General features: G+C 44.0%; 1 protein-coding gene across 1 annotated transcript in view; it reads left to right on the top strand.

The window, feature by feature from the left end:
- HMCN1 (hemicentin 1) overlaps positions 1–19,698 on the top strand; it is a 160,126-nt gene that overhangs the window by 102,367 nt on the left and 38,061 nt on the right. Inside the window, 19 exon segments of the mRNA XM_027665321.1 lie at positions 1,017–1,103; positions 1,487–1,678; positions 2,400–2,573; positions 3,526–3,639; positions 5,100–5,245; positions 6,813–6,963; positions 7,663–7,866; positions 9,433–9,546; positions 10,383–10,570; positions 10,984–11,080; positions 14,027–14,188; positions 14,360–14,473; positions 14,575–14,777; positions 15,016–15,097; positions 15,229–15,360; positions 15,588–15,737; positions 17,132–17,291; positions 17,886–18,010; positions 19,421–19,604. Of these exon segments, the coding sequence (XP_027521122.1) occupies positions 1,017–1,103; positions 1,487–1,678; positions 2,400–2,573; positions 3,526–3,639; positions 5,100–5,245; positions 6,813–6,963; positions 7,663–7,866; positions 9,433–9,546; positions 10,383–10,570; positions 10,984–11,080; positions 14,027–14,188; positions 14,360–14,473; positions 14,575–14,777; positions 15,016–15,097; positions 15,229–15,360; positions 15,588–15,737; positions 17,132–17,291; positions 17,886–18,010; positions 19,421–19,604 (2,779 nt within the window).

Below are 19,698 nucleotides of genomic sequence, written 5' to 3' on the forward strand. Positions count from 1 at the left end.
TTTGAAATTCATATGTGTTGACATATTATTGTATTATTTTGGGGCCAAAGCATGAGTTGCTGTGTTTGCTTATGAATAGTAACATTTGGCCCGACTTAACTCCTTAACTTCAGGATTTTAAGTTATGTTTTGCCTCCATCTGTTTCCTTCACTCCAGTTTGAACCCTTCATAAGTATCAGCAATCTGGTGTAACATTATTTTTCTCTGTTGACAGTGAATTCTGCATATTCCCACAATTCTTATTTTTATAAAAGTTTGGCTTCCAACATAGTGCTAGATCACAAATGTGCTGCTGAATGTATTTTAATTCCTCTCTCTTTAGGTCTTCTATCTATGAAAGTTTACATTTTATAGGGTTATTAAAGTATAAATCTGTCTCCTTAGTGTGGCATTTTTGTGAATAAACTTCCCAAAATCCCATGGAGACTGAGCTTGCTTTCTTATAAGTCTCCTTTTCAACCTGTTGTACTCCCTGCCTGCTTTGATTTGTAGTGCCACTTTCTTTTGGCCTCAATCTACTGATGCCTCTATTTAAAAGAAATAGCTGATCTCAGCCCTTAACCACCACACCTTAATAATCTGTCCTCCCCCATCCAAAAGCACATGTTGATCAGGATTACTTGGAGACATCATCCAGGTCAGCCATACAGTAAGAGTTGCCTTGCCCGGAGTTGGGGTGGGATAGGTATTTTAAGGGTTTTATCTTCCATTTCCCTAGAGAAAGGTAGTTTGTACCACAGCAAGATGACTTTAGACCTACATAGTTTGTTTATTCCTGCATGGAATTAGCTGTATTTGCATAAAACACAGGTGTGCCTTTACACAGCATCCACTTGTTGGGAATCTGTTGTATTGCTCTTTGTTTTTTTGTGACAATGATTGTACAACCAAACACAAACAGTGGTGAGTTTGTTTTCCACATCCTGGATCCCTCCTGCCAGGATCATCAGGCAGCCTGTTGTGTTTAAATGTTGTGAGTAACCCATGGTGCTGTTGTGTTCCTGCCTGTTTGCAGTGCCTCCAGGGATCGTGGGGGAAAACAAACTGGAGGATGTGAGAGTGAAAGAGAAGCACACAGTTACCCTGACATGTGAAGTGACAGGTAAAAGAACACTCTATTACTTATCTCTGCTCATCAAACCCATGGTGTCCATCACTTTCGGTGCTGAACATCATCTTCTTAATGGAATTTTCAGTTGAGTGGAATTTTTAAATCTCAGATTTAACCCTGGTGCTTAGAGCAGGACTAAGCCCTCCTTGTAAAGGTTGCATAAAATGAAACCAAGAGGGTAGTTACTGTGGTATTTCTTCTCCAAAAGCCTGTGGAATTTCAGAGGAGGTTCAGAGTCTTCAATAATGCACGTTCCAAAGCATCTCCCCACGGGGTGTGTTTTAAAAGGACACCTGAAAACTGTATTTTTGTGTTTCTCAGAAATCTTGGCATATCCTGGAGGTTATATCTGCCGCTTTCTTTCCTGCCCTAAGGGAGCCCAGTGCCACAGATCAGCTGGCTGAAGGATGGGCAGCCTGTGCCTGAGGATGGAGAGCACAGGGCTTTGTCTGGGGGGCGTTTGCTGCAGATCTCCAATGCCCAGGTCAGCGACACCGGGCGATACACGTGTGTGGCATCCAACGCTGCCGGGGACAGGAGCAAAACCTACAGCCTGAACGTGCTGGGTAAGGAGCTGGGCTGGCTCCTGCCAGGAACAGCCATCTCAGGAGGAAAGATAATCCCACTGCAGCTGTGTAGTGCTTTACTGACAGCAATGTGCAAGTCACCTGTCCACAGTGACAGTTGTGTAGCTTAGGAACTGATAGTGGTTCAATAGAAACACCAGTGCTGCCCCTCAGACAGCACAGAGCTGGAAAATAGGGAACCATAACGGGATAGCATCCCTATGGAATGGGCAGGACAGCACATTGGCTTATTGTGAGTCAAGGAAGGAACATCTGAAGAGCCCTTCAGATTGTGATCTCTGCAAAAAAGCTGTAACCATCTGCAGTTCTCTTTGTTTTTTCCATGAGGGCTATTGCACAATGGAGAGCAAACAATGGCCAGTTTGTTTTCCATAGCCTGGATTCCCAGCCTCACCCCTCCTTCCAGGATCATCAAGCAGCAACTCTGCCAGCTGCTGCACAAGGAGTGGTGGCTGAGTTCCTGGTGACCTGTGCTTGACAAAGGAACGGGGGGGATGCATTGCACTGACTTGGAATCACTGCTGAGTTCAGGACAAAACATTAAAGCAGCTGAGTGTTGTCTGCCCCTGGGTTTCAGTGCTCCTTGTAGGAATGCCTCCCAGCTAGCTGAGGCTGCAGCCAGATTCCTCGACTGACCAGGGACCAGAAAATTGGCTGCTCAGAGAGGCCCTTCCTATGGTTAATGATTTGTTGTTCCTAGTGGCTCCAAGCATCGTGGGTGCAGACAGCCAAGGGAATGCAGAAAGTGTCACCATCATGCTCAACAGCCCCACCTCCCTGCTCTGTGAGGCTTATTCCTACCCTCCAGCTGCCATCACCTGGCTGAAGGATGGGAATCCCTTAGAATCCAACAGAAACATCCGCATTCTGCCAGGTAAACTTCTTGTTGTTATTGAGAAATAGCATTACAGGTTATTCTTTTAGCGTTTTGGTTCTTGTTAGACTTCTGTGAAAAATCAAAGGATATATTTCTTTTAAGTGCAATGCACTGGCACAGGTTGCCCAGAGGAGCTCTGGCTGCCTTATCCCTGGAAGTGTCCAAGGCCAGGCTGGATGGGGCTTGGAGCAACCTGGGCTAGTGGAAGGTGTCCCTGCCCATGGCAGGGGGTGGAACTGGGTGATTTTTAAGGTCCCTTCCCACTCAAATAATTTTGTGAATCTATGTTTGTACTTTTGTAGCACTTCCCATTCCAATATTTTCGGGTGCTTCACAATTAACTGATTATTTATTTGTATTTTATTTGTATTTTATTTGTTCTCAGGTATTTATTCATAAAGCCAAGCGATGGCAAAATTCATATGAGTTAATAATGAATATAAATAACTTGCAATTAAGTGTGGAAATTAGAGGGACAAAGATATAAATGACAGCATTAGTAAATAGAACGAGGTGGCATTTTTCTAGGTGGTTAATAGTTAGCCATTTTAAATTTGTGGAGTAACTCTTGCCTGGCACATCCATGGGGGTGCAGAACTGGAACAAGCGTCACGGGTAACTCTGGAGTAGTGTAGATGAGCAAGTACTTCAGCCTTGTTAACTACAAGTGCTCAGAGGAAGAATGAACCCTGTCTAAATATCTTCAAGGAATTTTGTGTACAGAACTATGCTAACAGATTTTCCAGGAATCTATAAATAACAGGAGCTGTGATCCACAGCACTTCCCTGAATTATGTACTCCTTTGGTACACATGGTGGTAAGCAGACAGGGTTTCCTGCTCATCTAAGGGCACAGTTTGGACAAAAGGGGTGAGAATATGCTGCAGAAAGTATTTCTATAATTGGGAAGCAGGAGGAGGTGCTATTAAAGCTTGGTGTCTCTTGGCAGGTGGGAGAACCCTGCAGATCCTGAGTGCCCAGGAGGACAGTGCTGGCACTTACACCTGTACAGCCAGCAACGAGGCTGGAGAGACCTCAAAGGACTATGAAGTGAAAGTCTACAGTATGGAAATACTTCCTTTTTAAATTTATTTTTTGTTTGTTTGTTTTTGTTGGGTTGTTTTGTTTTGTTTTGTTTTGTTTTCATTCTTCTGTTTCCCCCATTGCAGTGTTCCTGTCCTGGTGAATACAGAGTTTTCTATTAGTGGCTTTGCTAAGCAAACATCTGCACTGGCCCGTGGCATTGCTGGAGGAGAGACACTAGAACAGTTTGCTGTTGCATCCTTTGCAATGCTGCTGTTGGGCTAAAAGCCTTTGTGCCACCCAGGGGGAGGAGATGGAAGGAACACTCAACTGCAGTTCCTTCTGGAATGCTTTTTTTGGTACTGATTTTCAGATCAGACCTGTGCAGCACAATGGGAGATGGGAGCAGAGAATCTCCTGAGCACAGAAACTGTTTTAGAAAAACAGTAGGGGAGGGGACCCATAACACCTATTGGGAAATTTTCTTGAGTAAGGTGAAACAGGAGGATACTATTTTTGTATCCTTCCATAAAATTCCATATGCACAACAGCTTTCCCTTTCCAGGCGTCCTGTCAGCACATTGTCCTTTGAGCATCTGTGCCTAATACTCAATTTTAATGCTCAAAGTCTTCATTATGAGCTCAGTCAACCATGATTTTTACCTTTTTTTTTAATTTCCTAGTCTGAATTGGAGTTGGTTTGCTCCCTTACAGTAACCATACTGTTATTTTAATTACACTAAGTCCCTATTAAGGCCCCATTGGATTTGGAATAATAAAAAGATGACAAAAGAGCTCATTACTGAAACACAGCTATGTAGCAACGTAAAGCCCCCCAGCCCCAAGTGCCATTGCAACTGTCAGTTATTAGGGTTCTGTAAGCATTAGGGAGAGTTTAAAATTTCCAATTGGGGAAAAAAAAAAAAGAGTGGAAAATGCTTTGAAAGCATCCAAAATAATTTAAAAGACATTATGAGACCAGGCTGGGGGGCAGCTGAACAATTTTGAAATGTTCTGGTTTCCTTCTGATTCAGAAGGAAACAACATTTTGCAACACTGGGGTTTCAGTGGAGTGGAAATGTTGAGTTTTGACCAGCTACTTTGAGTGTGGACTTCGGTTCAAACATATGTTTCTGGGAATATTAGCTTCCATTAAAATGCTTTTTAATGATTACAATAGCCTGAACTTTATGGCATTCAAGCCAGGCACATAATGAAGTGCTGTAGTTAGGTAAGCTGTAGTCAGGTTTGCATGTTTAAAAGTGTTGAACACGGTTTTATATATTCTTACATATAATAAATGTACTAAAATGGTTGAAAATGCATACATATATATCTGTATATATAAAAGTGAGAATTTGGCTGTGGGCAAGAGGCAGTTTATATAAGGGAACTTGCTTTCCCTGAGGTTATCATCCAGGCTTTGCCTTTGTCTGGTTAATTCTGAAATGCTGCAGCAGACAGTAAGTCAGGACAGTCTCTCCCTTTGTTTTTGTGCAGTTCCCCCCACCATTACCAGAGGGGATGTCTCAGGGACAGGGCTCTCCCCCAAGGAAGTGAAGATCAAAGTGAACCACAGCCTGACCCTGGAGTGTGAAGCTCAGGCTGTTCCTGCTGCTGCCATCAGCTGGTACAAGGATGGACAGGCCAGTCACAAACTTCCTTCCTTCTCAGGGGGATTTTGTACAGACACAGTTTGTATTCCTTGTCTCTCTTAGCCAACAGCTCACTGGCACTTCCCCCTTCCTGCTGGCAGCATCACCCCTCACACATCTTGGGGTGTTTGCTGTGGGCCAGACCTCTGCCAATGCACATCCTTGCTTTTTTTTGGGTGCCTGGCAGTGCCCTGAGCCACCAGTGCTGGAGTTTCCAGGCCTTCCACTGGGCTGTGCTATAAAGAGGGAGGGCCCTGCCTGGCAGGAGCATCCCACGTATTACCACAAGTCCCTTGGCTGTTGTGTAAAACCCCAAAGACCGTGTTACAGATGGTTCCCTCAAGTGCTGCCCTTGTAGAAGTTGCAGAGAACCTCCCGGTTGGTCCTGGCAGAGCTCACAAAGCCACAGGAGGGTGTGTCCCCTCGGTGGGGGCGAGGCGCGATTCCTGCCGTACACAGCGGTGGGGAGGGCAGGGCACAGGGCCCCACTTAAACACCTCATAAATAAAGAGAAAGAAATGTAAGAGAGGAGAGATAATCTCTTGCTTTAGCTCTTCTTGGTAGGGTAATCATCATGGAATTGGCAATTCCTGGATTCACCGAGCACGTGGAAACAGCCTGGAGTTACAGGGAGACTGTGGGGACACCCTCAGGTTCATTCAAGCATGCACTGTAATTCTGGGATCTCCTGGGAGTACTGACTGGATTGCCAAGGAAAAATTACGTTGGAGGGGTTGAGAGGTCCCTGAAAGCAGTGGCTCTCCACAGCTGGCTGCCACTGGCACAGCAGCTGCTTCTCCTTAGGCTGCCCCGGCTGAATGGCTTTCACTCCCATCATGGACTGGCTGAACTGTCCCCTGCAGGCTGGGAGTTCAGCTCCATAACCATGGAAACGTGGGATCCCAGAATGGTTTGGGTTGGAAGGGACCTTGAAGCTCATGCAGTTCCAACCCCTGCCCTGGGCAGGGACGCCTTCCACTAGCCCAGGTTGCTGATGCTGATGCACACCTGAGGTGTCCTGTTTTCAGCCCTGAGACAGACAGGCTGTGTCAGTGCAGTCCCTGCTGTCCCATGGGATGTGTCTTCAGGGACAGTAACATGCAGTGCTGTGTCTCTGTGCTGCTGCTCTGTCCTTTCATGTTCACACCGTGTCCCTGCTGGGCAGCAGGTCCAGTAGGGTGAGTCACATCCAGTTGTTCACCTCACAGAACACTGCTGGTTTTCCACATGTAGATCTCCCATCAGCTCATTGACCTGACCAGTGAGTTCAGGGGTTGGATCAGCCTGATTTAGTCCAGTGTCAGGAGAGCCCTGGTGGGGATGGCATCACTCTTCTCAGCAGCATCTTGACTGGGGTTAGGAGTGATGTAAACCCCCATCCTTGAGCAGACCAGCCACCTCAGTCAGGGTGAAGATGCAGTTTCTGACAACCATGAAAAGAAAATTGCCTCCAGGACCTTGGAGCTCGATCAAGTTTACTCATGTTACTTCCACAAATATGGCCATTTCTAGTGTGTGTTTTACTAGGTATTAATTTTCATATAAAATTCCATTACAGCCACTTAAGGCAGATGACCATGTCCTGATCCAGGCCAGTGGCCAAACTCTGCACATCAAGGAGGCCCAAGTGTCCGACACCGGGCGTTACACGTGTCTGGCATCCAACATTGCTGGGGAGGATGAGCTGGAGTTTGATGTCAATATACAAGGTGAAAAGAGAATCAAATTCTTCTGCTAACCTCCTTTTCTAATCTCCTGAGATGTTGGAATTTATAGTTTTATATCCTTTACCCCTGTTTGGTCTAATCCAATACTTTTGTCTTTTCTGTGATTTTTATTTCTGATCTTTATACAGTATTTGATTATTCTTTTATATGTTGTGAAAAATGGAGCTTTTCAGAAGTCAGTGGAATGACATAACAACTCTGGTCTTCCTCTAATGACAAGAAAAGATTTTTGTTTAACTCAAACTAAGACATCATGTTTTATTTCTCTCTACTGAGTGGTATTTAGAGGCCCCAGACATCAGCATTCAATTGGCCTGCACACTCTGTGTGAATACAAGAAAACAATCATGAGTAATTTCTGAAAATTTAGACAAAATGAGAACTTGAGTGAAACCAGATACCTTATTGTTTAAGTGGTGGTGTTGATTGATGTCCTCTGGGTTTGGTAGCAGGTCTTCTTACACTGTTATTTATTAGTCTTCAGAAAATGCTCAGTAGATTGCTCAGTTGTTCATTCTGATGAGAAAAACTAGAATTTTCCTGGGTAACTTTTATTTTGGGGTGAAGAGTTGATTTAATACAATTATTTTTTATTGCTTTCATTTAATGTTTCAATTCTTGACTTTAAAACTCACCATTTCTGCTGCAAAATGTGACCGTTTTTCTTCTCCTTTGTTGTAGTCCCTCCTAGTTTCCAAAAGCCTTACAGGGAATGGGAAGCTGGGAACACGGTGGATGGGGGAAGAGTTGGAGAAAGCAAAGATGTGATTGTGAACAACCCCCTCTCCCTGTACTGTGAGACCAACGCTGTCCCCCCTCCCGTGCTCACCTGGTACAAGGATGGCTCTGCCCTGAGCTCCAGTGACAAAGTGCTCATCCTGCCAGGTGGGTGTTCAAATGGCCCTGTCTGACCTGAGGCCACCAAGGTGAGCAGGGATGGGGCAGCTCTGCTGGGAGGAGAGCCTGGGGGAATTGGGATTGTCCAGTGTGGAAGAGAGAAGCTTCAGGGTGACCTGACTGGGGCCTTCCAGTGCCTGTAGGGGCTACAGGAAAGATGGAGAGAGACTGTTTACAAGGGATGGAGGGGCAGGACAAGGGGGAATGGCTTCCCACTGCCAGAGGGCAGGGTTAGATGGGATATTGGGAAGGAATCCTTCCCTGTCAGGGTGGGGAGGCCCTGGCCCAGGTTGCCCAGAGAAGCTGTGGCTGCCCCTGGATCCCTGGAAGTGTCCAAGGCCAGGTTGGACGGGGCTTGGAGCAACCTGGGCTGGTGGAAGGTGTCCCTGCCCATGGCAGGGGTGGCACTGGATGAGCTTTCCGATCCCTTCTGTCCCAAACCATTCTGGGATACTATGATGAAGAAATGGCCTTAGTGCTGGTATTTGTGTAGTGATAACACACTTTTCCCTTTCAGAACATTCCTTTAATGTTCTTTTCAGACTTTGTTGGCTGGAAATGTTTCTCTCCAGTCCTTGGCCTTAAGCTGTTGCCTTTTATTTAAAAAAGTAGTCACTAAAATGGTGTGAAGGTCACCATTTAACTTTTATAGAGAATCACAGAATCCCAGAGTAGTTTGGGTTGGAAGGGACCTGAAAAACTTATCTCATTCCACCCCCTGCCATGGACAGGGACACCTTCCACTGGACTAGGTTGCTCCAAATCCTATCCAATCTGGCCTGAAACACTTCCCTGTGCTGAGAAATAAAATACCTTCTCTCTGATGTGTTCCTGATTTATTTCCTTATTAAATTTGCTTTGACAAAATTGTAATTGGAGTAGAAAGGCCTTGTAACCAAGCAGTGAGGCATGGAAATCATGTTTCCAGCAGAAAAATGACCATGAGGTCCTACTTAATGTCACGTGGGCAAGGGGAAGGGCTGCCTGTAGTCCTGGGAGTCTTGCTGTGCAGAGCTGCTTTGGGATGGGGAGTGTAAAGAAGGGCAGTGGTAAGAGGGTAATGCCTTCTTGTCCCCCTTGCTCATCTGTTGGGAGAGCAATGACAGCCACTCCCAGAACGTGTTCCTAAGATGTCCTCTCCTTCTGAAGTGATTTATGTGGCAATGCTTTAATGAGGAATAGAGTGAAAAGTACCTTTAAGCTTACAAGTGAATCTTTTGGAACAGAATATTCTGTGCTTATATTTCCTTTTGCCTATTCTGTGCCGTCTAACTGACAAATATTTCTCTTCTTGATGGAAGAATAGTGCCTGGCTGCAAATTGCTGCAGAATGTTACTCCTTTCTGTGGAATTAATTGCTCTTTTCTAACATTTCACTATGAACATGGCTCAATTCCAAGGATCTGCCAGTAGAAAAAAGTAGCTGCAAAATAAAAGCCTTTAGTTACTTTTAATTCAGACCAAATGCTTGACCATTCATAAATTTGCTCGCTCAGGTCTCTGGTGGGCCGTGGTGTGGGAATGATGGAGTTCCCTGGTGTGTGTTGCTTGCAGGAGGCCGAGTGCTGCAGATCCCACGGGCCCAGCCCGGCGACGCCGGGACTTACACGTGTGTGGCGGAGAACGAGGCCGGGCAGGACTCCATCCACTACCACGTCCACGTGCTCTGTGAGCTCCCCTGCTTCCCCTTCTCCTCCTAGTGCCAAAAAAGAGTTCTCTGCTCACTAAGGAAGCGTTGTAGCCCAGGTTTCCTTCACGGTTTTAAAGTCTGTGTATTTGTAAACTATTAAATCGACAAGTTTAGGGTTGCTGGAGTTGTAGAACTACACAGAATTGTGTGAAAATGTTGTTAGCTTAGAGTGTTTCTAGGTTGTTATTATTATAGGAACTCCATTGTTACCCCTCTCACCCTTCAACAGAAAGAAAAGTGCAGGTAGAAATCCAGGTTTTATCTTGGTATCTCTTGTTCCTTCTCCAGCTTCCCATTGAAAAGTCTGACCAAGGCTTTTCTCTCCCTTTATTTTGGTCATCATTTTCTAAAATACCTGCAGAACTCCCAAAGGCTGAAGGAAATTGAGGGTTTAGATCAAAGAATGCCTGCACAACCGTGTCGACCATCTGCTCTGTCCGCTGATGCACTCAAGGTTTTGGCCTTGGGAAACACATTCCTTTACCTCCATTGCTGTGTATGCCACTGAAAATATGGATTTATTGCTATGAAGGGGTTATACCTCGGAAATCAACTTTTATTTTGATAGCAAAGAACATGATGGGCTAACTGGAAAATGAGTTTTCATCTCTATTTCTTCCTGGCTGCTGTGAATAAATGTAGTTGTGCTGCAGTCCTTTGAGTTATACTGAATTGTTCCAGCTGAACTACTCCTGGGGTGTTTTTATCTTTCACTGGATTCACTGGAGATTTCTCTTCTTCCTTCTGAAACCCCAGTCTGATTTAAGAAGCACCCCTGAGAGGTGCTGAGTGACTGTGTTCTGTCTGTCTGCAGCTCCCCCGTCCATCAGTGGAGCCGAGGGTGACCTGCCTGAGGAGGTGACTGTGCTCGTGAGCAGGGTGGCAGTGATGGACTGTGTTCCCAGTGGGAGCCCCTCTCCAAGCATCACCTGGCAGAAGGATGGCCAGCTCCTGCCAGAAGATGACAAACACACCTTTTTGTCTAGTGGAAGGAGGTTACAGGTAGCTTGTAGTGCAAAACTGATTTTTGGCTTCACAAACACAAGCCAAACTGCCCATAAACACAGATCTGTTTGGTTTTGCTGAGTGTGCAGTCCTTGCTTTCTCCTGCACGGTGTTGCAAACATAAGGAATTTTTGTCCCTTCTTCCTCTCTCTCATTCCCGTGGGGTTCCCTCAGACTCAACTTTTTTGTGGGGTCATGCTGTGAACTATTCATTGAAATCACTTGGTTTAAAATAATATTGACTTTTTTGGAGAAAATAGTGTATTCTGAACAACTTTCCCTTTCTATCGATAAATGGGGTAAAACTATCAAACCAATTAGAGAGCTGGTCTTAATCCTTCCCATTTGATTCTTTGGTAGTGTTGTCTATATGTTAGTTCCACAGCCATATGTTCTCTTTTTTTCCTTAGATTTTGAATTCCCAAATAACAGATACTGGCAGGTACATCTGCATTGCAGAAAACATAGCTGGAAGTGCCAAGAAGTATTTTAATCTTAACGTTCATGGTAAGTACAATAATCCATAATTTTCTGTCTTCTGTCAAATACTGGTTCAGCTTGGTGTGTGAGTTTTGGAATGCTCAGGCACACCCTTGGCTTTATGTCAGGAAATCATCTTACTGGGTGTGATGGGCATTCTGACACACCAGAAATCAAGGATCAATTTAAAGTACCTTGGCAACACGTGGCTCTTGATACCACATGGCTTTGGGTCCTTAGAGGCATTCCAGAAAAGTGGGAATTGTTTTGGAGGGAGCCTGGTGTAGTGGCTGTGTCTGCTCACCCTGTGGGGGTTGCTGAGCTCTGACAAAATACGAGCAAGTTGAATTATAGTCTGTTTTGATGTGCTCATAAAATTAATTTTCCAAGGAAATTAATGGTCAGAAAGCATTAAATGAAGATACACAGCGTTGTAAAAGGCTGCTTTTTAGAAATGTGCCCTTTGAGTTCCTTTCTGTTCTCTGTTTTTGGTTTTGTTGTGGAGTTAAAATAAATTTTGGCCTTAAGCACCAGAAGTCTAAAACAAATGCAATCAAGAAATTAGGACATTTTTCATAAAAAAAATAATGCCTCCACCACCTTCCCTTCCCTCTCCTGGTAGCTTCAGAAAACCAGGACATCTCTAATTTACATTTCAAAGTAAACCCAACCTTCCCCTTTTATTTCTGCCCATTCTCCATCCCCCCACGTTGGGCTTTCCATCCTGAATTGCAGAACAGAGGAGCATTATTCCCACCAATTCCTGTGCACCATTCCATGGTTAAACCTCCCAGGGAATACTGGCAGCTCCATCCCTATTTGCTCTCACAGTATGATTTACAGACTTGCATCCCAACCTTCTCCATGGGATTGGTGTCCTTTGTCACTCCCTGCCACTGGCTGAGCCTCTTGGTCCAGTCTGGAGAGAAAACAAGGGCTGTGTTGTCTCTCTCACTGCAGTGCAGGACCAGCATCCCAGGAACAGGAGGATTCAGGTTATTCCATACACAGTAATTCCCCTTTTCCTCATTTGCATACAGCAAATTTATATCCTGAATGGCACAGATTTATAGCCCTTTTTTCTATTCAGTGATACAATTAGCCAAAAATGGTGCTGTCATGGGAAGAATTTGCCCTGCAGTCATTCTTTGAGAAGTTACTTTCTTTCAGTGGTGTCTGTCCAGATTTTCTGATGTGTGAGTTTTGTATTGAAATCAAAATATTTATCTTTTCTTGACATATGTGTTTTAATTTAATCTTCTTGTCTTTAAAATATTTGTTTAGAGTGATAGTAGTCTAATCCTCTTCTTTTAGAAGAAATATTTGCCTGAAGCTTCAATTCTAACTCGACAGTATTACCAATTTAGGTCTATTATTCTTAATACAGTTTAATTTGAAAAATTAGAGTGTAGTTGTTCAGGAAAGGACCACACAAGGTGAAGCACTGAGGGAAATCACTAAGCACCATGATCTGTGTCTTGTCAGTGTCAAAAAAAAGGCTTATTTCCAGCATTTTTTTGTGTTTCTAATGGAACTGCTTTCATAAATTTCAATAAAATACTAAAGATGGTGTTCTTTAAGAGGTTGGAAAAATCACTTCTGATCTCCAAGGTGAGTGATAAAACTAATAGAAAACCTTTTAAAACATTGAAAATAAACACCCAGTTTTAAAGTCTCAACCTCTGACCTTAATATAGAATAAGTCATTCATTTGCCTCCTGAGTGCTATAATTGAGCCCATTACTGCATCTGTGGGCACACACAGATAAATCTGCACATGCAGATTATTTGTGGGGGCTTTTTGCCGAAGAAATCGAAATCACCCCCTTTTTAAGTAAGTTACATTCAAGACAGCTGAGATTTGGCCCTGTATATTGAATTACCCGCTGCCAATAATCACATCTGTGGCAAAGGAGCTGTAAAAGTAAATAAATATAAATAACTATGAAATGTCATCAGATCAGAATTCTCCACTTAGTCTAGTGAACCATTTTATGCTCTTTATCAGGGAAATATCCTTCAGTTATTCCAAGCTGAAAAATATGAACTGAATTCCCCCATTTACATGGGCTCTTTGTTTCTCCAGTGCCCAGAGGAGCCATAAACTTGCCTTAATGACTGGTTTGTGTCACTCAAGTGACAGCAAACAGCTGGAGAATTTCGGGTGGAGATGGGCCAAAATACTTCAACGTTTCTCTCTTTGAAGAAGAGAATTCCATGTGTTCTTTGGAATGATTTTTCCACCCTATAGAGCCAAAAACATGCTTTTACTTTCCTCTTAAGTGTTTTATATATCCCCACTGCAAAAACATGGCAACTAAACCTTGGGGGTTATTAAAAGGAAGAGATTTACAGTTATTTCGTTTTAAGTCGTTCTTGTAGAAAGGTCACATGTCAAAATGTTCTTGATTTAAAAGTACTGGGACTTGTGAGCTTAAAAGCTCACTGTTAAACAACAGGTTTATGTTGTTATGGAACAACCCTGAACTGAGGCAGGAGGAATCATTTTGGGTTCTCTATCGTGAGAAAATGGACTACTTCAGGAAGAACAGGAGCAATAAGGATTCAGGAAGGAGTGATAGTCATCCTACACATCCTGCCAAGGTGAATCTGATCTGTGCTGCCTCATACAGCAAGTGTCTGACGTGGCAGTGTTTCAAAATTGAGAGGGCATGAGTCAGGACCTTGTGGAGGCTCATTAGCCTTCCCAAATCTCAAGCACAGAAGGACTGCAAATGAAATAATTGACATTTTTATGAATTACAGGAGCTGGAAGGACCATTAGATTGATTTCAGTCATATTTCCAGCTGCATCCAAAAAACAGTGGATCCATTCATGGGATGTGAGAGATTTTTGTGACTTTTCCCTCTGGTGAAACCCATCAATGCAGCTTTATTTTAGGAAACCAGGATCTGGTGGACTATCCTTTGCTGATGCAGTGTAAACCTATTAATGTGTGTTTCTCTCCACAGTTCCTCCAAGTGTCGTTGGTACTAACCCTGAGAATTTGACTGTGGTGGTGAATAATTTCATCTCTCTGACTTGTGAGGTCACGGGCTTTCCACCTCCTGATCTCAGCTGGCTCAAGAATGGAAAACCTCTCAGTTCAAATTCCAACACTTTCATTGTGCCTGGTGAGGAATCTCAGTTATTTCTACAGCCTTTGGGCTCAACTTCTGTGTGGTTTGTCTTGATAAGGCCCATGGCCTAATTATAAAGCCTGTTGGACCTGCAGTTTTAAAATAGCATTTGGGATTAACACAATCCCCATGGGATAAATCTGCAGCCTTCCCTCTTTGCTTCAGGTGCTCGGACGCTGCAGATCCCCCGAGCCAGGCTACCAGATGATGGGGAATATACTTGCATTGCCAGGAACCAAGCTGGGGAAAGCCAGAAGAAGAGTTTCCTAACTGTGCTTGGTTTGTTTTTTGCTGTTTTCTGGAATAATACCTATTGCTTGGAAAACACAGGGTTGTTTCAACAAAACAAAGGCAGAAGTAACTCTGAGCTTCTCCTGCAGTGCCCCCAAGCATCAAGGACCACAGTGGAGCCTCCCTGACAGTGCTGAACGTGCGAGTGGGCACCCCGGTGACGCTGGACTGCGAGTCCAATGCCATCCCACCCCCGGTCATCACCTGGTACAAGAACAGGCTCAGCATTTCCGAGTCTGCCCACGTGGAGATCTTGGCAGATGGGCAAACGTTGCGCCTCAAGGGTGCAGAGGTAGGCCAGGCCGTGGGGAGGCTGCACCTGCCACTGCTCTGCTGCTGTTAGGCAATTATTTTCATCTGTGTTGGTATATTTTACTTGCTGTCGGTAGGAGATGTGTTTGCTGGAGGCCTTTCTTGCTGTGAAAAGGACCTTGAGTTGGCAGAAGCACAGGAGGGTGTTCATGTCTCTGAACTGTAGGATTAAAATCAGACTCCATAATGATTTCTTTTTGAATATATTTTAATTTTAGGTTTCTGACACAGGCCAATACACGTGCAGAGCCATAAATATTGCGGGGCGAGATGATAAAAATTTCCATCTTAATGTTTATGGTGAGCACTCTCTGCATTATCTACAATAGTTAGTATCAAACCATAGACTTTGTAGGTTAGACAATTCAGAACCAGTTTACAAAATGTATTTGTTAACCAAACCATTTTTCTTGCTTCTGTTCAATTCCTAGTGCCTCCAAGTATTGAAGGCCCTGAACAAGAGTTGGTCAGTGAATCCATCAGTAATCCTGTCACCTTTGTGTGTGATGCCACTGGAATTCCTCCACCAACATTAGTGTGGCTTAAGAATGGAAAACCAATAGGTAAAACATTCTCTTCATGCTTTTCACTCCTTGTTTTCCCCTCTTTGAGGCACCACTGTGCTACTTGCTGTCTGTTGGTTGTTTCTTCTTCATCTGTCTCTACACAGACTGTCCTAGTAACTGATTGCAATCTTTGTTTGGAAATTTTGAGGAAAGAATTTCTCCCGAAAGAGATGTTTGCTCCCCGTGGCCTGGTTTGCAATGATGACTTGTTTACATATTTTCAGAAAACTCGGATTCCCTTGATGTTCACATTTTGTCTGGTGGAAGCAAACTTCAGATCGCTCACTCCCAGCTCCTGGACAGTGGGACCTACACGTGTATTGCCTCAAATGTAGAGGGAGAAGCTCAGAAAACCTATGTGCTTTCCATCCAAGGTGAGGGATGAGGGTTCAGTGAGCAGAACTGGTCAAAAATTCAGCAAGTGTGACACTGTATCTCTGCCAGAAGCACCGAGATAACATGAACACCTAGGAAAGTGGAGAATTCAGACCATTATTTTTATGATCTGTTACTGGGGGGGAAATGGTTTGAGGGTTATACTGCTAGAAATTTGCATGGAAAAGAATATTCTTAACCTCTGATTGTGGAACTTGAATGCAGTCATGCAGGCTGTGTATGTTTGCCCCTGGTCACATCCTTCCTCCTGTGGAGCACCCGAGCAGCTTTGGAGGATTCTGGAGCACCACACACAGGTGGCTTCAGGAGCTGTGATACCCTGTTGCCTTTCTTGCCAGAGCAAATGGGAGGAGTTAGCAAAGACATACTGGCAGAATTCCCTTAGGAATACCTTTTGGCCACCCCTGGCTCCAATGACAATGGAATTGCCTCCACACCCAAAATGGTGGACAGGTGGCTCCCCCTCAGCGCCGCACACAAAATGGCTGCCGCCCCTTCCTGCCCTTTAAGGCCACGCCTCCTCACCACCTTTTAGGGTCAGGCCACGCCCCATTGACTCCACCCCTCTCACCCCCTCATAACCCCCAAGCTGCTGGAATGGGCTCAAAACAGCCCAAAGTTGGCCCCAAATGGCAATTTGCCCTCAAGTTTCTCTTTTTGACCTCTTTCCCCCTTAATTCCAGTTTTTTAAATCCATTTCTTGTGTTTTTTACCCCAGTTTCCTTTCTTGTAAAGATAAAATGGGTTAAAAATAAGGGGGGAAAAGTAACAAACAGTTAAAAAAGGGGAATAAAGAGGTCTGTGGGCTCATGTAGGTCTGAGGGGGCTCCTGTGGTGTTTGGAGTCACCTGTGAGCCTATGGGGGGGTCCCAGGGCTGGGTTTTCCCCTGTTCCTAATGACTCATCCCCATTAGTTGTGCCTCTGCGTGTCAGGTTTTCCCCAAGGCTAGGAATTGAATATGAAGCTGTAAATGTGACTGAAATTGTTTGAAATGCTCAAAATGTACCAGAAAACAGACTAGAAATGGCTGTGGTTGGGATAGAATAATCGCATGGCTGTTAACAGGACTATGATGGTCTTGATCATAGAATCCCAGAATGGTTTGGGTTTGAAGGGACCTGAAAGCCCATCTCATCCCACCCCCTGCCATGGGCAGGGACACCTTCCACTAGCCCAGGTTGCTCCAAGCCCTGTCAATCCTTCCAGGGATGGGGCAGCCACAGGTTCTCTGGGCAACCTGTGCCAGGGCCCAGAACCTGTTCCAGGTGCTGCACTAAATGCTGGCACTCCTGAGCTACTGCAGTGGGACTGTTTCTAATTCAGATTATGTTTCTGCTGCTGAATCCTCTGCCCTCCATTGTGCTTTTCCAGTTCCTCCCAACATTGTTGGCTCTGAGATGCCAAGTGAGGTCAGTGTCCTGCTGGGAGAGAGCATTCAGCTGGTCTGCAGTGCCCAGGGAGTGCCCACACCTGACCTGCAATGGCTTAAGGATGGAAAAACAGTTGCCAGTGATGATTTACAAAGAATAAGGCAAGCAAAAATAAGTAGACACTGCATTCTCTTCTATAATTTCAAGGCTCAGAGGGGGAATAAAAGACGGCCTTATGAAGGGAGTGTGAGGAAGGCCAGAGTTGGAGCTTAGCCAAGTTAAGAACATCATCTCCCTCTTTAACTTCTATAAATCTTGTATAATTTTTTACTACTTTGATTTTTTCTTTTTATTTTTTTAACAGAGATAAGTATATGATATTTATTTCTTTCTCAGTTAATAAATTCCATTAAAGTTCATCAGCTTCCTGAAGGTTTATTAAGGTCAATAAGTTCCATTAAGTTCCTTTGGAGGAGAAAAATCTGAGGCATGGAAACATTTTACTTGATGCTTTTCATTATGGGTCCTTCAAAAGCCTGGCTGGAACTGAATCCGAAAACAAAGTTAAACAGATCATCTCTAGGAAAAAATTCCTAGCCTATCTCTAACAATAATATTTTGCAAAACACAATGGTTCTCTCACCAAACTCCCAGGAGGATAGAGGTAGTTATTTAACTGTCCAAAACGGACTGTTTATTAGCCAGGTCAGAGGAATACTAAACAAACTCACTGTGCTTTGTGATGCTCCTTGCAGAGTGACTCCAGATGGCAGCACATTAAACATTTCCAGAGCTCTCAGTTCGGACACAGGGAAATACACTTGTGTAGCTACGAACCCTGCAGGAGAGGAGGACAGGATCTTCAACTTGAATGTCTATGGTGAGTTCTCCCAGATGTGAAACCAAAATCTGTGCATAATCTCGTCTTTGTACACACTCCTAAGGGAGAGCCCAGAAGGGAATGTCTGTCTGCAGTGGAATACTAAATACACGTGTTTCCAATTGCATGTACTGGAGATATCACAGTATATTCAACAGGATGTTCTGTCAGTGACGAAAGCATTGAAATCGCTGGTAAATGTGTTCTGGGATAAACAGGAATTAATTCCTTTAGTGGGTTTCATAGTAGAGGAATTCTGTTTGTGGTGATTTTTTTATTTCTTGTGGAGAAAGATAAACTAATGGAACAAAAAAAGCAGTATAATAGGAAATCAGCCCCAAGCATATCTTCATTAATTCCAGTCAAAGTACATCAGCTAAAAGCAGAGTGGTGTATTGGCAACTAATAGTTAAAGGTCCTGAGTTTAAAAGAAAAATAATGGAGTGTTGAAGGAAATTCTTCTCTTCCACAGTTTGACATCCAGAAGATAGTGAGTGTGATTCTTTAGCAGCATAGAGAGTGGATATTTTAATTTGTGAAAAATGTGTTTATTTAGGTACAATGACTGGAGTGAAGAGGGGAGAGTTCTGTGTAGGCAGGGTTTCACAGCTGTGCAGGGATCTGTCCCATTATACAGCCTCAGAACGAATGGGAATACAGGCATGAGATGATCTTTGATATAATAAGGAACAATCCTTAGTGACCACATCACACCTTTTGGGAGAGAATGGCTCTGCACAGCAGCAGAGAGTTTTTTGTTCAGTTTGCAGTGGTTGAAATTCAAGCAATAACCAACTTAAGTGGTCTTATCGACACAACTGTCGTGTGTGATTGGGTGGTGAGTGAGCCAGAGCTTGGGGCTGCACGTGGCTGGGCCTTCTTTGTATAGTGAACCCTCAAGAGCATGGTTTTCACACTAACCTATAAAACCAAAAAGGCCCCCAAAGCAGTTCTGTTGTATAATCAGCTGGAATACTTAACTAGGCATTTTGAAACCTCCTCTGTTTAAAAATGAAGGCAGCAGATAAATCTAGGTGTTAATAAATTAACTTTCCTCCTGTGTGGCTTCCCTGTATTTAAGTCTGTCCCCTCGAGGTTGGCCCTTCCTGCACTGTCATTCTCCTCCCATGAGCTTCAGGCTCTGAGCTCCCTCTTGTTTGCCACAGCCTGACAAATCAAAGAGAGGATTCTACTGTCATTCTAAAGTGCATCTGATTTTAAATATGTAACTGGGTAATTTATTAGTGCTCAATATTATTGTTAGAGGTTTTACTCTATTAAAAATGAGGATCATCTTACTGGGTTACCTGTGGGGCCTTAGGTGTGCAGGATTTCCTGCAAGGTAATACATGAGCAATGATTTTAAGAGTCGGCTTTAATATCTTCCTTTTCAACATTTACAAAATGTAGTGCCTCCAGCAATAGCCAATAGTAAAGCTGAAGCAGAGGAGCTCACTGCCCTTTTGGACACCTCCCTAAATATTGAATGTACTGCTTCTGGGACCCCCCCACCACAGCTACACTGGCTGAAGAACGGCCTTCCTCTGTCTGTCTCCTCTCAAATCAGGCTGCTGTCAGCTGGGCAGGTTCTCAGGTTGGTTTTCATCTATTTTAACGAGCTCAGTTTTCTGTTCTCATTTACTGTATCAGCATAAATCTTCTAGTATTTTTGGAAGCAAGAGGAAAAT

The sequence above is a fragment of the Corapipo altera genome, unplaced genomic scaffold, assembly GCF_003945725.1.
Source record: "Corapipo altera isolate COAL_440 unplaced genomic scaffold, ASM394572v1 316, whole genome shotgun sequence".
Taxonomy (NCBI): Eukaryota; Metazoa; Chordata; class Aves; order Passeriformes; family Pipridae; genus Corapipo; species Corapipo altera.